The following is a 13,187-nucleotide window of genomic DNA, read 5'->3' as shown; positions in this document are numbered from 1 at the left end:
AGACCCACGTGTGTTAGGTTGTATTTCTACTGGACTGGCATCCGACGACCAGTAGGCTGTTGTTGTTGTTGTTGTTGTTGTTGTTGTTGTGGTTGTTGTTGTTGCTTCAACTGTTTTTTGTAAAATGAAATAGTAATGCTGGATAGATGCAGGGGCTGGAATAATAAAACGATAACGGGGGAAACTACATGTGCAGAGGTTGCATTGGTTCCAACAGAGGGTTATAAATCCAACGCCGCCGTGGTGATACGTTAAACCGCTAGTGCAGTCTCCCACCTCCCATTGTTATTCTAAGTCACGAGAAGTACAAGTACATCACCTGTGGAAAATGAGAGACGACAGAATAGCTGTTGCTGTTGTCAGGAGAATGCTTTACCTGATGAATCACATTGAGACATAATACATTATTCAGCCTCCACTAGAAAATATAATACTGGATGGATGATATTTTACGCATCCAAATCGTCCCAAGTAGGGTCTGTTCATAGTTAACGAACAGTTTAGCCTAGTTATTCCACTATAAACAGAAATAGAAAAGGCCTGGGAAAAAACCTTGAGCAGCCCGAGCTTGATTCTGCAATGTTCTTTAAGAAGCCCCAGGAAGCCAACCTTAATCTCTGGCTCCCCTCAAGCTATGCCTGGCGATACCATAGTGCAACAAGTCACACACGGGCAGCCTGGCTCCGGGTCAACATTGGAAGAGGCCAATCAGCGATCCCCAGCACTGTGGTAGGTAGAGCACTGTTAGAGATCTCTTCAAGGGCTAACTTTATGGATTAAGATTTATCTATGCTTTATTTGGACTTGAGAAGTTTTTACCTCAACGAAAATGGCAGCCGTTAGTTTCGGTCATGGTGTTGACTTCAGAAATATGGCACTTCAATACACGCCATCTGGAAGGTGGGATAGGACTGAAGCTCATCCAGTGGGCTGGAGCTAGGTTGAGTGATGAAAGCCCCTCAACAAACACTGCCAACAGCGGACCTTCCAGAGCTAATGAGCATAGTGAATATGGTCTCATGTATCATTGCCTTTTGCCGCATGGATAAAACGCTAAAAAAATGACAGTTTAGTTAATAGTTTATAGTTTAGTTAATGTGAAATACGATAACATCATGATGTAACAGAAAATCAGCAAAAAACATGTTTATGAGATGAAAAATGATTAAAGAAATGTGCTGAGTGAGAAGCTTGGGAAACATTCATGATAATGCATCAGTTGCTGAGCTGCATTTTACACGTTCCTGAATTGCATTAATTGCTGTTGCATTATTCAGTGCACCCACCTGACATTTTTTTATAGGGATGAAAGAAGCAATCACAGTAGGTGTTGATTGTCCAATGTGAGTGGAAACTGCCTTAGTCAACGAAAGCAGTGCCTGCCACCCACTTCACTGAATAAAGTATATAATATAATAATATATACATAATATAGTAATATACAAGATATATATATGTTATTTAGAAAAATTCAATGAAATAACCTGTGACCAAAACAAAGCCCCTCACATCACCACAATATTCCACAAGGGTGGTATTGCACTATTCTTGTGCCCTGGAAGTCTAGCCTTTCTAAAACAACTCTGGCTTATAAAAATGCTGTGGCAAAAGTCCCAATAGAGTAGGAGTCACTAAGAGTACATTGATCTGTAAAATACACCCGAAAAATCAGCACACCGAGTTGCATTCCCACTCAATGTCTAAGGCTGGCTGACTTTCAACCACCAAAACATCCCTGCTAGTACAATCAACAGGTTATATTTCATGGATGACCGCATCCCATGGATCCCCAATGCCATGGTTACTGCAATTATTTAGCAACAACGATGCTAACATGTCAGTAAACATGGCAGCTTGGCCTGAAACAATCCAGCCAAGCATCCCTTCGACCCGGCGTCATGGTGAGATCCAGCTCGATGTGTAGAATAACCCACTGTTGATCAGAGACTGGATCCCTTCCCCTGCCCATCATACACCATGGAGCAAACATTTAGCCCCACATATATTGATGCCGCCATTTACAAGCACTTTCATCATCACTCATTCACCAGCAGCTGCTCTTAGTTGAAACAGCATTGTTTTGCCCACCATTTAGCTGCTGTATCAGCTAAACACACACACACATACGCACACACACACACACACACACACATACATACGCACACACACACACACAAACACATACACACACACCCACACACACGCACACACACACACACATACATACACACACACACACACACACACACACACACACACACACACACACACACACACACACATACACACACACACACACACACACACACACACACACAGGGTGTTACACACACATACACACAAACACACATACAAACCAAACCTGCAGCTAGCGGGGAGATACCAGATTACCATAAAGCTAAACATTCAGTCAAAACATACAGAGGGAGATAATACAGCAGCTCTGACAATGACACAGATCATTGGCCTACGATCATGTTGGTGGAGATCATCCCGCCTAGCCTTTTCCTCAAGAGCTAGTCAAGAGTGTCCGGTGTGATCAGGCTTCAATGACCCTCAGCTTCTCTTCAAATTGAAGTCCACTCCAGAAAAAGCGATTTCAAAGCACAATGATATTTATGATGCCATCAAGTAATGATGCCCCAGTCCCTGTTGTCAGTGTCTGACATAGACAATGCAGATAATATTATAGGGTATGCACTTATACCGCAATAATTATCATCAACTTTTTAAAGCAAACTAAAGGTTACATTTATTTCTACCAAACTGCACACATGGCAATAACCAACCAAGAGGGGAAGCGTTCTATGTAGATAGAACATCTGCTTACATGAGTATCTTTGGCATATAAATCTTTCATTATCTGTATTTTTTAATAACTGGACATGAGCCAAAGTGAATACACCATTTCACTGATGATCCCTATAACCTCAATGTCATGTGTGGCTGTCTTGTCAAAATAAAAATGTCTCTGCCTCGTGATTTAAATGATGCCGCCAAGCGTCAATAAATCCAGAGCAGAAGGATAATGAGAGAGCCATAAAAGACTTAAGCGTTTATCTTTAAAGGCACAGCAAGAAGACGAGAAAGAAACGGTGCGCTTCAATGGGATTGCCTGAACCCAGAAAACAGTAGCAGCGCTGACAGCCTTCATTGCAATGCATTATGGCCAGGCAGAATGTTACCTTCAACCGCTTTCAGAGGACCGTTGGTTTATTCCGTGGTACCGGCGCAGCTTCGATGACGTATAACACACAAATTGTTATCAGGTAATGATGTGACAACCACTCATGTATTTGTGCAACCCACACACACACACACACACACACACACACACACACACACACACACACATACAGACACAAACACACAAGCCCTAATACACACACATACACACTCACACCAAGAGGCACACAGTCTGTGGTGTGTGTGCGCTGTGGGCTGGGAACTTGAACCGTCTTCATTTCTTCCTTCATATCGCATTGACCTCATCCATCATATCAAGTGACCCCAGTAAACAGCATTTGATTCAGGTGGCCCACGTGACATGCACACACACACACACACACACACACACACACACACACACACACACACACACACACACCCACCCACACACACACACACACACACACACACATACACACACACACACACCCACACACACACCCCCCCACACCCCCACACACACACCCCCACACACACACACACACACACACACACACACACACACACACACACACACACACACACACACACACACACACACACACGTCCACCTCAGCCACTCACCACTCGTGCTGCGGCTCGTCCACCACCAGCAGGATCTTGAACTTCCTGGAGAGCGAGGGCGACGCGGCCGACTGCTCCACGAAGCCGGCCGCCGTCTGCTTCACGGCGTTGGTGATGGAGCTGAAGGAGCTGAAGAAGCCGGAGGAGGTGGAGGAGGAGGAGGGGGCCTGCTGGCCCAGCGGCGGCTGCTGCGGCTGGCTGGGCAGGGTCTGCCGGCGCTCCAGCCCCACCGGGGAGCCCTGGATGGGGCCCGGGGCCCTGGACGGGGACTTGGCCGTAGGGGAGGGAGAGGTGGAGGGGGCGGGGACGGGGACGGCGCCCGTCTGGGACGGGGAGGTGGCGCTGGGGGGCGGCGGGGCCGGGGGATCGGGCCTCTGGAGGTCGGTCATGTAGCCGTTGGGGAGGTTGGAGATGAAGCTGCTGTCGGACAGCCGGCGGCGGAGGAAGTTCATGGCGGCGGCGGCGGCGGGGGTCGTTCAGGGGTCGCTTCTACGGCTCGGCTTGCCTCGTGCGTCCGTCTGTCAGCCCGGGTAGGTTGGAGTGCAGGCGAGAGGACAGGATAAAGGTGTCAATAAAGGACCAAGCGGCGGATTAAAAAACCAAAGAATAAAGTGCTTGAGCAGCGCAGGGGCAGGGGCTGAACAGCAGGACGTCACTTTAACAGGAAGCAGAGACACAGAGCGCTGCCAGCGGGCTGGAGATCGAAGGAAGGAAGGGGTGGATGGATGAGGTGCACTCAGCTGTGGTCCAGTCCTCAACAGACAGCTCTCCAGCGTGTGGAGAAAAAAAAACCTGCGGAGCGCGTGTTCATGAGCGTGTTGGTCCTCCTCCCCCCCCGAAGCTTCACACCCAGTCACGATTGCGCGTGTTGTGACGTGTGTGTCGTGTGTGTGCGTGTGTGTAAGAGAGAAAGGCAGCGCTGGTGTTGTCCCCTTTGGGTAAGGTACGGGTCGTTCCCCTGTCGTATCTGCCTTCCTGCCGACCAAGCTGCTGATAGAGAAATGTGTGTGCAAGAGGATGCTCTGGCTCTGTCCTGGCTCCTCTCCCTCGCCCGCTCTGCTTGTGTCACGCTTTCACTTGCTCACGCTCTATCTCTCTCACACTCCCTCTGCCCTTTATCCCTCCCTCTCTCTTTCTCGCTCTATTGCTTCATGTTCTCTCTCTCTCTCTCTCTCTCTCTCTCTCTCTCTCTCTCTGGGTTACAAATGCTCGCTGCCCACTGTGTTACCCTGCAAGCTCATTGGCTGCCTCCCCCTCCCCTCCCCCTCCTCTGCTTGCCTGTCATCATCCACCTACATCACTACGTTGTGCGCTTGTACCGCAGCCTGCTTCATGTGTGATTGCGGTTGCACGTGTGTGTGTGTGTGTGTGTGTGTGTGTGTGTATGTGTGTGTGTGTGTCATAGCGCTGTGTGCCGTGTGCAGCCTGATGAAGGGGTTTCCTGCAAGCGTGCAGAGGCAGAGTTTCTCCCCAACCCCCCCTCCCCCGCATGGTTCACCTCTATCTCTCTCTCTCTTTCTCCCTCTCTCAGTCTCTGTCTCTCGCTCCCTCTCTTTCTCCCTCTCTCCCTCTCTCCTTGTCTCTGTCTCTCTCTCTCTCTCTCTCTCTCTCTCTCTCTCTCTCTCTCTCTCTCTCTCTCTCTCTCTCTCTCTCTCCCCCCCCCCCCCCCCCTCTCTCTCCACCCCATGCTGCCCTGTCTTTATGGCCGTTCTTCATCTGCTTGGTCCAGCCTCGCCCCTATCCCTGCTTCAATTATCTAACATCCTCTTCTTCCAGGGTGACCTTCATTGCCTCCGGCTTCAGATGTAGCGCGTGTGTATGTGTGCGTGTGTATGTGTGTGTGTGAAACACTGCGTTAGTGTTAATACATGCCAGTACAAGGGCTACCTCATTATATACATGTCTATGTGTGTGTATTCTGTGGAGGAAGGATTCATCCTGTTGGAAACGTGCTCATGCCTGCGTGGTGCTATTAAAAGCCTGTGACATATGGGAGGGGCGGGGCGATGTGTGATAGAGACCACCCGAGTAAACATGGCGCTGCAGTGGAGAGTGACACACAGGGAGCCAGGGGAATGTGTGAGGGACACAGAGAAAGAAACACAGGGAGCGGGTGAAAGAGATGGAGAGATAAGAGGCAAAATGGCAAAATGATCAAATGAATGGGGGCTACTGAAAGGGGTGAGGGGAGAAGAACAGGTGAGAGAGGAAGATAAGAGAAAAGAGTTTGAGAGGGGAAAAGGTTACTTGCATCAAACTATTCATATTCACTGTTTGTATTGGTTTATATCGATTGTTCAGCCCAAGTTATTCCATCCAATGCAACATGTTGTGTTCCATAGCACTGGGAGGTGCTGCAGCTTAGTGGTAATGGATGGGGTTCCTGGAGGCTGCTGTGATGTATGGGCATTCCTGTGCTGGTCCACTCTACTGAAACAAAACGCCCCTCAGGGTCGGAACAAAGATATTGAAACACAAAAGTGTGAACCGTCGTAAACAACACTGAGCAAAAATGGATTAGGGCATGGCACAGGGTTTTACTGAAAGATTTAAATACTGACATTGATTTTATGAAACTAATTCCACCGCATTTTGTTGAGCCGACAAGGAAAATGTGCCAACATCTACAAGTGATTTGCCTTCTCCCGAGTCTCTTTACAACGCTAAGTTTCATTATGCCACATTTCATCCTGGGGCCAGTCTCCATTATACATGCACTGCTTGAAAGATGTACTCTGGTAAATACTGCAAGGAACAGGCTGTCTCTGCAGTTGTTCCTCAACATCTTCCTTTAAAAAAATAAGAGGCCAGAGAAAAGCAAAAACATGTGTAGAACATTATTCAGAATTAATAAATGCCTTTCTTGAAGCCATTTTAAAATTAGTTTGATGTGAAAAAACGTACATTGATGTGAGAAAACGTACATGAACATTGTGGATTAAAGATACTTTAAGTGATATTTATAATAAGTGGAAATAAGATCTATATTCCCGACTGCCATCATGTACATAGAGTGCTTTTTCAGTAACATGGGACTTCTGGTGCCTCCACTTTGCAGTAAAAAAAAGAATCTTGTATCCCGTTCCCACTTTATCCAATCATGACTCCACAAAAACATCCCCATGTCAAGACGTAAGGTCTTTAGAGGAGACTATGCTATGCTATGCTAAATGGACATGCTAAATGGACATGCTTAATGATGGCTAAATTCTCTCGCTACTTTGTCAACTCCTTCCCGGGGGAGGGCAGCTTCGGGAATTAAAGAATTCTCAACAATCAGCCCGTTCGTTTTTGCTTAGTCAGAGCAACTTGGGGATTTATTGCAAGGTCCTGTGGGAAGGCAGAGGGGGCAGAAGATGGGAGAATCTGAGGCAGATTCCCCAATCCACCCAAGCATCGACCTGGATAAACCAGGACATCATTGTGATTCACCTGGGCGGGTACAGCGGTGGGAAGGAAGTCCAGACCAAAGCCACTCTAATGAATGAAACCGCTCAACATGCTGCTGCCAGGTGTCAGTATGAACACAGTTGAGAAAGGATGTGCGGGAGATAATGTCTCAATGTACCAATGCCAAGCTGCTGTTCTCGCTGGGACCGGTCAAGAATTGGAGCATGTGTGGATATATGTCCGTCTTTGGCATTGGCGCCTTTCACTCCACCTAGGAGGCTGTCACACTCCACCTAGGAGGCTGTGTCACTCCACCTAGGAGGCTGTCACACTCCACCTAGGAGGCTGTCACACTCCACCTAGGAGGCTGTCACACTCCACCTAGGAGGCTGTGTCAATCCACCTAGGAGGCTGTCACACTCCACCTAGGAGGCTGCCCCACTCCACCTAGGAGGCTGTGACTCCACCTAGGAGGCTGTCACACTCCACCTAGGAGGCTGTGACTCCACCTAGGAGGCTGTCACACTCCACCTAGGAGGCTGCCCCACTCCACCTAGGAGGCTGCCCCACTCCACCTAGGAGGCTGTCACTCCACCTAGGAGGCTGTCACTCCACCTAGGAGGCTGTGACTCCACCTAGGAGGCTGTCACTCCACCTAGCAGGCTGTGACTCCACCTAGGAGGCTGTGACTCCACCTAGGAGGCTGGCCGAGTCGTTCCTTGACCTAATAACTGTATCCATTGAGGTAAAGGAATAGAGGTAAGGTTTTCTTTGTGAGTGTTGTGTGCTGCCATGTCCGAGAGCTCTCGAGTGTGGGGGGATGGCAGGTTGAACCTGTGTGCATTGATTGCTCAATACACAATAAAGGTCAGCCTCACCCAGCTCCAAATTCTAATCAGCCTGACTCGGACCAATGGAGGCCACTTAAAACAACCGTAACCACAAACCCTCCACACTGTAGTAATTACAACTGTAAAGCACTTTTATCTCACTTCAATATGTTCTCATTAAATAAACATCCTTCCAGATAACGCCATAGCAGGCTTTAACACATGGATGACGAACTATGTTGACAATGATTTGTAGTGAACAATACCTTATTGCAGCATAAAGCGAACTTCAACTGGAGGCAATTCACATCAAGTCACCACATTAAAAAATTTAACACAGTGAGGACATTTCAAATGAAAAAAGTTAAGAGAAATATTCCCACATAAAGGCATTAAGGGAAAGAACAATTTTCCTCTTGTCTTTTTGTAATGAAACACAAATAAACAATTAGGGGCAGATTGAACTTCTTTACCTCGGAGGAGCCGCTACCAAATGGGCCATTATTTATGAATTTGAAAGTGCAGGTTTTTCTTTGCTGTAAGATATAACAAATGGGACCATCTTCCATGTTGTGCCCTACTTGGAAACCTCTGTCAACACAATGTGGTTGCCCTTGAGCATGTATTGGGCAAAGTGTTTTTTCTTGACTAGACCCCTATGCCTGCCAATGTTTCTGGTACATTTCTGGTACATCACATTTGTATGAATTGAGTATTAGTTAGATAGATAGACAGACAGACAGACAGACAGACAGACAGACAGACAGACAGACATTACTTTTATTGAGCTGACACTTTTACAAAGCGACTTACAATAAAAACATAAAGCAATGAAGATATAACCCAAAAAGTGCATGAAAATTCAGTACATAAAATCCATCAAAATTACATTCTGAACAATCATCGACCATCACTACTGTCTAGTAGGGTGAGCAGTTACAACTACCTCAGAGTCCACATCCCAGAGGCTCTGACGTGGTCAACACACACAGACATTCGAGAGAGAAGGGCAAGGCAGCGTCTTTACCACCTCAGGAAGCTCTCCCTGACAGACAGACAGACAGACAGACAGACAGACAGACAGACAGACAGACAGACAGACAGATAGATTCCCGAGGGGGCTCGACCAAAAGGGGGCGGGCCTCCGTGAAATGCTACAAGAAAGCTGGGAGATTTCTCCACTTCCAACTCGAAAGGCTGGTGTCCGAGGCATCTGGATGACCCCATCAGACCCCTACTGTACTCCCTGTACACACATGACTGTGTGGCCATGTTTAGCTCCAACTCCATCATCCCATTTCTAAATGACACAGTGGTGCTGGGCCTGATCTCTGACAGCAATGAGAAAGCCTGCCTGGAGGAGGTGGCTGACCTGCCACTCTGGTGACAGGACATCATCATCCTCAAGAATTCCTCAAAACCATGGAACTCATGGACGGTTTTAGGAGAGAACAACAGTGGACGTACACACAGATGTGGATTGAAGGGACTACAATACATTACTTTTATTGAGCTGACACTTTTACAAAGCGACTTACAATAAAAACATAAAGCAATGAAGATATAACCCAAAAAGTGCATGAAAATTCAGTACATAAAATCCATCAAAATTACATTCTGAACAATCATCGACCATCACTACTGTCTAGTAGGGTGAGCAGTTACAACTACCTCAGAGTCCACATCCCAGAGGCTCTGACGTGGTCAACACACACAGACATTCGAGAGAGAAGGGCAAGGCAGCGTCTTTACCACCTCAGGAAGCTCTCCCTGAGGATCCTTCTGCAGAGAGCATCCTGACAGGACCCTCACTACCTGGTTTGGCAAGAAATCAGCCCAGGACATGAGGGCTCTGCAGAGAGTATTGCAGGATTTATACAACAGGAGGCGCAGAACCAAAGCCTGTAGGATCCTGAAGGACTGTCTCAGCTGCTGCGATCAGTCCAGCACCCCCTGCAGCCGTGCAGCAAAAACAGACTGAGGCAGGGTTTCTTTCCCCAGGCCATTAGGACGGTGGATCCTGATCTCACCAGGGCCACCACCAGGTTCCACACACTGGCCCTCTCGGCGACTACACACATTTATATATCTTTCTATTTTCATACTTCTTCCAGTCCCTTATCCATATCTACCCCTATTGCAAATAGTGGGTAGATATATAATAGTTTTCTTATTGTAAATATTGTTAGTTGTTTTTGCTTGCAGTTTGGTATTTAGTAAGTATGGCTATCTATTCATTTTCACCTTTCTATTTCCAGAGGTAGCAGTCAGAAGCGAGAGCAGGAGAGTGAAGGGCTTTCTAGAGCTGCTGAAGTCCCTGTGCTGCTGTTGCTTCCCCTCCGATGATGAGCCGTCTTAAAGGGACAGCCATGACAACCGGGACGCACTCATTGTGAAACAAATTGTTTGGCACAGCTCTGTCATGCTACGTGCCATTTGACCTGCTTGAATACAAAAGTAGCTTCATACGTATACATACAGTATATTTAGATACGTATTCACACCTCCTTTGCCAGCAGTGCTGTAAATAACATAAATACAGCTGAAATAGAGATGACAGACTTGTTAAATACGTCACTGTAGTAGGACCGGCTTTCCCCCCCCCCCCCTCACGTGCTATTTTTCTTTGAGACTGGAGCATCCGATAAAACAAAGGTTGCCACTGTTTTGGGTACTGAAATGATTGAAGCTTGCACAGTATGTCCATCTTGAGGAGTGTGGAGAAGTCACAAAGCTGTCACCGTAGTCCTCTTGATGTGCTAGTGATGTGTCAACTTGACCAGCTAGTACAATTCTAACTCAAATTGCATACATTCTATTACACTGCACTACACACAAGCACATAAACACATTATAGTACAATGCATTACTCTACACTACATTACAATACACAAAATCTGTTTATTGTGCATGCATTGTAATCGTAGTTAAAAGATAGGCACATGCCATTTGTGATGCAATTTCCATTTGAATAAAAGTCAAGTTATTCAAATTAAAAAGATTAAGTATATTCAAGGAAAATATTTACCTTTGCCAACAAAGACTTTGTAATATAAGCAGTTTATCTTAACCTCTCAGACCAGGTATTGAGCAATAGATCGAACATCCACAAGATGGGCATTGTATAATTATACACAGTAATATAGATACTCAATGTTTGTAAAGTCTCCTTTTAAGGCTTTAATGCTGATTTATGGATTAGCAGTATTTCCATGGGATGTGCAACTGTTGCCAGGGTAAACACAGTCTTGGTTGGCAGATAGAGCTATCTGTAACCAAGTTGCAGGGTAGGAACAACAAGATTGTAACTCCCACACAGATCGGAGACATTGGTTTGCATTCCCTGAACTAATTTGAACCCACACAAACACCTTGACATTCCGATTAATATCCTGTGTACTGCAGAGTTGTTGTTGTTGTTATATTTAATTTTTTGAAGTCAACAGATTAATCTTTAAAAATACAGATAATGATAATCTTAACAGCCTATTTGAGATTAAATCATATTTATCATACCTATACATATACACATAATTATATGGTTGAAAATAAATATTATTGGACAATTCTGTGTTCATAATTCCATTGCTTCCAGTAGAAATAGTTGTTTGTGTACGTTGCTATACATCTCTAGAGAGCTGTGTGTGTGAAAAATGTAGTAGTTGATTTCGATGCTCCATCCCTTTTCATGGGCTGCCATCTCCATGGCAACAGGCATGTGAAAGCTCTGAAGATAAACCAAGGTGGGGTGGCTTTATAAGCGTGCACGTGCCATATCGTTATGGTCACATTTACAAGTGCCAGCTGTAGTGAACGGTCTCCCTTCGTCGCTCAAGTAAAAATGATCTGTCCTCCCAAGGCTGTTCACCTCACTGTAACGTGTCATCTAGTCTGGTACAACCCCATGTTCACTGACACATCTTCACTTCGTGATATGGGTTTTTTTCTGTCTTTGAACAAAACATTCCTTGACCTTTATCAGCCAAAAAATCAATGGCATCTGAGGTGTTCCTTTCCAAATCACGTCCAGGGGAAGTAGAATATCACAGGCATGTTCCACCGCTGCAATACAAATTGAACCCTAACAAATACATGGAGGCTATGCAGAAATATACATGATATATATAGCAGAGTACAGTTTGCACTATATATATTATCTACTATTTAGCTGAAATACCTTTTGGCTTAGCGAACATCCAATGTCTCACCAGCATCAGTTTCACCGTTTAACACACTACTACAAGGATGAACTATTCCAAAATTGCAAACTGTTTTAATACACAGCTGTCTGCAATCAGTCAGCTATGTGACATTGTTAACATGGAGAGTATAATTATGCTAAGTGAAATAAGCCGAGATGTGAAAATACCATTTAAAAAAAGTGTCCAAAATAATGGTTGAATCTAGGCAGGGGGAAAAGCACTTAATTTGAAATTCCAATATTGAATAATACTAATACACACATATATATATATATATATACAGTGGGGCAAAAAAGTATTTAGTCAGCCACCAATTGTGCAAGTTCTCCCACTTAAAAAGACGAGAGAGGCCTGTAATTTTCATCATAGGTAAACCTCAGCTATGAGAGACAAAATGAAAAAAAAAATCCAGAAAATCACATTGTCTGATTTTTTAAGAATTTATTTGCAAATTATGGTGGAAAATAAGTATTTGGTCACCTACAAACCAGCAAGATTTCTGGCTGTCACAGACCTGTAACTTCTTCTTCTTTAAGAGGCTGTTTACCTGTATTAATGGCACCTGTTTGAACTCCTTATCAGTATAAAAGACACCTGTCCACAACCTCAAACAGTCACACTCCAAACTCCACTATGGCCAAGACCAAAGAGCTGTGAAAGGACACCAGAAACATAATTGTAGACCTGCACCAGGCTGGGAAGTCTGAATCTGCAATAGGTAAGCAGTTTGGTGTGAAGAAATCAACTGTGGGAGCAATTATTAGGAAATGGAATACATACAAGACCACTGATAATCTCCCTCGATCTGGGGCTCCACGCAAGATCTCACCCTGTGGGGTCAAAATGATCACAAGAACGGTGAACAAAAATCCCAGAACCACATGGGTGGACCTAGTGAATGACCTCCAGAGAGCTGGGACCAAAGTAACAAAGGCTACCATCACTAACACACTACGCCGCCAGGGACTCAAAT

At 45.6% G+C, this 13,187-nt stretch overlaps 1 protein-coding gene across 1 annotated transcript in view; it reads right to left on the bottom strand.

Moving 5' to 3' along the window:
- Positions 1-4,244, bottom strand: part of syn2b (synapsin IIb) — a gene marked incomplete at both ends in the record, with an annotated part of 51,222 nt that extends 46,978 nt beyond the window's left edge. Inside the window, one exon of the mRNA XM_079747226.1 lies at positions 3,793-4,244. Coding sequence (XP_079603352.1) covers positions 3,793-4,244 — 452 coding nt within the window. The remainder of the gene's footprint in view (positions 1-3,792) is intronic.
- Between the last annotated feature and the right edge of the window lie 8,943 nt (positions 4,245-13,187).

This window comes from Pollachius pollachius, assembly GCF_949987615.1.
Source record: "Pollachius pollachius genome assembly, chromosome: 12".
NCBI classification, from domain to species: domain Eukaryota; kingdom Metazoa; phylum Chordata; class Actinopteri; order Gadiformes; family Gadidae; genus Pollachius; species Pollachius pollachius.
Note: the sequence above shows the minus strand (reverse complement) of the source record. Positions and strands in the feature narration are given on the sequence as shown.